The sequence below is a fragment of the Malurus melanocephalus genome, unplaced genomic scaffold (genome assembly GCF_030028575.1).
Source record: "Malurus melanocephalus ecotype Western Australia unplaced genomic scaffold, MMel_1.1 scaffold_1035, whole genome shotgun sequence".
Classification (NCBI taxonomy): domain Eukaryota; kingdom Metazoa; phylum Chordata; class Aves; order Passeriformes; family Maluridae; genus Malurus; species Malurus melanocephalus.
Genome location: NW_026624267.1, coordinates 61,503 through 64,662, shown reverse-complemented (window position 1 = coordinate 64,662; position 3,160 = coordinate 61,503). Strand labels below are relative to the sequence as shown.

The window sequence follows — 3,160 nt, the reverse complement described above, 5'->3', positions numbered from 1 at the left end:
ACAGTGACAGTGACACCCAAACCCTCCCAGCAAAGCTCCCCTTCCTGAGCCGTGCCCCTCCCTGTCCCTGCAGCCCTGGGTGCCAGAAGGGGCACAGGGAGGGCCTGGCACACAGCTCCAGGTAAATCCCCTTCTCCCTGGTTCCCATTCCTGCAGCATTCCCGGGATCTCACTCCTCATCCAGGACCAAAGGCCGAGCTCRGCGCTGCAGCTCCTTTAGGCAGGGATTTAGCAGGAAGGGCTGCTTATGTAATTCTCACCTTYCAGGATCCTTCCCAGCTCCTGCCTGCATGTTCTGCCAGCCCTGGAAATAACAGATGCTGGCTCCCTCTCTCCTTGACTCAGGACTTCCTGACAGCTGGCACCGAGGCTTTCCTGCGCCCCGTGGCTCCCAGAACAGCCCTGTGCCACCAGGGATKGCAGGGGGAGGAAAAGCTTTCACTGACACCAGAGCTGGGGCACAGACCTGCTTTTCCTGGCACATGGAGAATTTATAATGCAGCGTTTTTCTTTCCCCGTTCATTTGATTAGATAATCAATAAATCAAACCCGGGATGATGGCTSGAAACGGAGCCCCTGATTTACACTGGAAATTAATCCCTCAGTCTTTCCAGTCAGAGCATTCTCAGGGCAAGGTCCATGAAGCAAAGCTAAATTCATCAATTAAATATGACTAGGATGCACTCACAGTCATTTTATGTTTATTCATTACAGGAACAGTTGTCTTGTCTTTCCCTGTTTATGAAGGCAGGCAGCAGCTCTGAAAGAACGGCTGGAATTAARCACCAATGCCATCTTTTTCCATCAGTACTCGCTACACTTTACTCTTTGCCTTTTTCATGAGGCTGCAGCTCCCAAAAGGCAGCAGCCAGCAGCCAGGACTGTTCCTGTTGCTGCAGGAACRGGGACTGCAGGAACAGAGGCTCCATGGAAACTCAGGCAGCAGCCGGGCTGTCACTCCTGATTTCCAGCCAAGAAACCTCAGAGAAAGTTCTCACTGAGGGCTTCCTCCCTGTCCCTCACTCACACACCAGCTCCTCTAATTCCCAAATCACCTGTAATTCTGTTAGCATGGGATAACTGGCCAGTTTTTTCCTGCAGAAATCAATCCTCTCCTTTGTTTGATCAGAASACACAGATTTGGTGCTGTTTGGTGCCCCCATCACTGCTGAGGGCAGTTCTTTGTCAGARCCAGAGGCTGAGCCGTGGACACACAGAGCTCTCCAGGACTCCCTCCTTTCCATCCTCCCCTCCCTGCCTTCTGGGAATCAGTTCCAGGGTTTTTATTGCCCCCTCTAAAGCAATTCAATCTATTTTACGTGCAGRAAGCAGCAGTAAAGCCACCCCCCAGAGCTCCCCACGTCCCCACTGCCCCTGCCCGTGCCTGGCTGCCTACCCTGATTTATTTTATTCATAAAGACACCCCTCTTCCCTGGGAAGAGCTTTCCTTAAGGAGCAGACAAATGTTTTTAATAAGAACCAAGAGCTCAAGCATCATCTTCCTCCCCTTGTGCTCCAGTCTGGAGCTGAATCACGACACTGAAAATCATCTGGAGGAGAGAAAAGCCCCTGGCAGCCCAGCCCCACATCCCAGACTGTCCTAAGGAATTATGGTGCTTCCAGCAGAAAGGGGATTTCTCAGGAGCTGAGGAAGTGTCTGGCTATCACTTCACTGCTTCCTCCTGGTGATTCCCTCTGGAAATCAAGGCCTGCCCTGCTCTGATCTCCTGGAACTCCAGCAATTACCTCAGCCCAAGCACTTGAGCTCCAGGAAAGCTGAAGTGGTGGCTCAGCCCCAACTCCCAATGAGGCAGCACTAAAACCACACAATTTCCTCATTATCAGCACCTCAACAGCAGTGCTGGGACACAAACATCCGCTGTGGAGAGCATTAATGGAGCCTGGGCACTGCMACCCCTCCAAGAGATGGAGCTCAAAGTCCTGACACCTTTTGGGCTCAGGAGGCTCCCAGAGCAGCTCAAAGTTGCCTTTAATGAGGGAGATTTGCTGCTTGTTCTGCTTCATACCTAAACCTGAAACCTGAGCTTTGGCTMAAACATTCTGGGAATTTAACAGCTCAAACATTCTGGGAATTTAACAGCTTCTCCTTCCAGTCACTGATGGTCTCTGCCCATCTCAGGAGCTCTGGTTTGGGTTTTTCCTGGAACAAGGTTTCAGTTTCTGTCTCACTTCACACAGAGACAACTGAGTTACCCAAACAACTCCTTGCCCTGGGTACAGCTTTGTCATTACCACCCTTGCTCTTCGCTCTAACACAACTTCTGACATTTTTTTGAACTTTCAAACCCAACAGTGATGCTCCCCAGGCCCTCGTGGGCATCCAGGCACTCTGTCCCTTGCAAGTTAAAGGTGTCTGTACTGCAAACAGAGCCCAGCTCCTAAACCCCACCCGAGGACAGGGGGACACAGGGACACTGTGGCCTCCCTCCATTTCTCTGCCTCTTTTACCACAGCCAGGAAATTCAGCTGGAATGGCAGAAAGAAATCAGCATCTCTCCTCCTSCAGCCCCTCACTGCCCTTTCTGGGAAATAGGGCCTTCCTTATTCCATKTATTTATTCAAAAACCCCATTAATTTCAACTACAACACAATTTTCCGGATGTAGAGAAGCACAACATTTCAGATGGAACAACTCTGCAGTGCTGCAGGCAAAGCTGGGGATCTGGATGGTTTGTAAATTGTGAGGAGCAGAGTTTTAACTCTGGAGGGATCTGGAACAGAACCTCTCCTCATTCCTACACTGTTTGTAGATTATGAGGAGCAGTTTTTCCTCTGGGGGATCTGGACACAGAATTCCTCATTCCTACTTTGTAGATTTTGAGGAGCAGTTTTTCCTCCGGGCTGTACCCCCGGCCATACCCCAGTGCCTGTGCCACCCTCAGTGACCCCTCTGGTCACCCCTTCTCTCACTGACAGGCAGTGCCACAGCTCCCCAGAGCAGCAGGATGGAAGGAAATCCATTCCTCTGGCACCTCAGACTGCAGGGGAGAGAAGGGAGAAGGGGCAGGGCCAGCTCTGGTACCTTCATGACGGGCTGGGCGAAGTACTTGGCGCTCCAGTCGCAGAATCCCGTCTGCACCGCGGCCGAGATGAAGCTCTTGTGTCCCACGGCATCGTCAGCATCGTCAGCTGTCTGTGG

At 51.6% G+C, this 3,160-nt stretch overlaps 1 protein-coding gene across 1 annotated transcript in view; it reads right to left on the bottom strand.

Annotated features, from left to right (window-relative positions):
• LOC130586007 (regulatory-associated protein of mTOR-like) overlaps positions 1–3,160 on the bottom strand; it is a 78,021-nt gene that overhangs the window by 26,136 nt on the left and 48,725 nt on the right. The window contains 1 exon segment of the mRNA XM_057386707.1: positions 3,044–3,154. Within this exon segment, the coding sequence (XP_057242690.1) occupies positions 3,044–3,154 (111 nt within the window).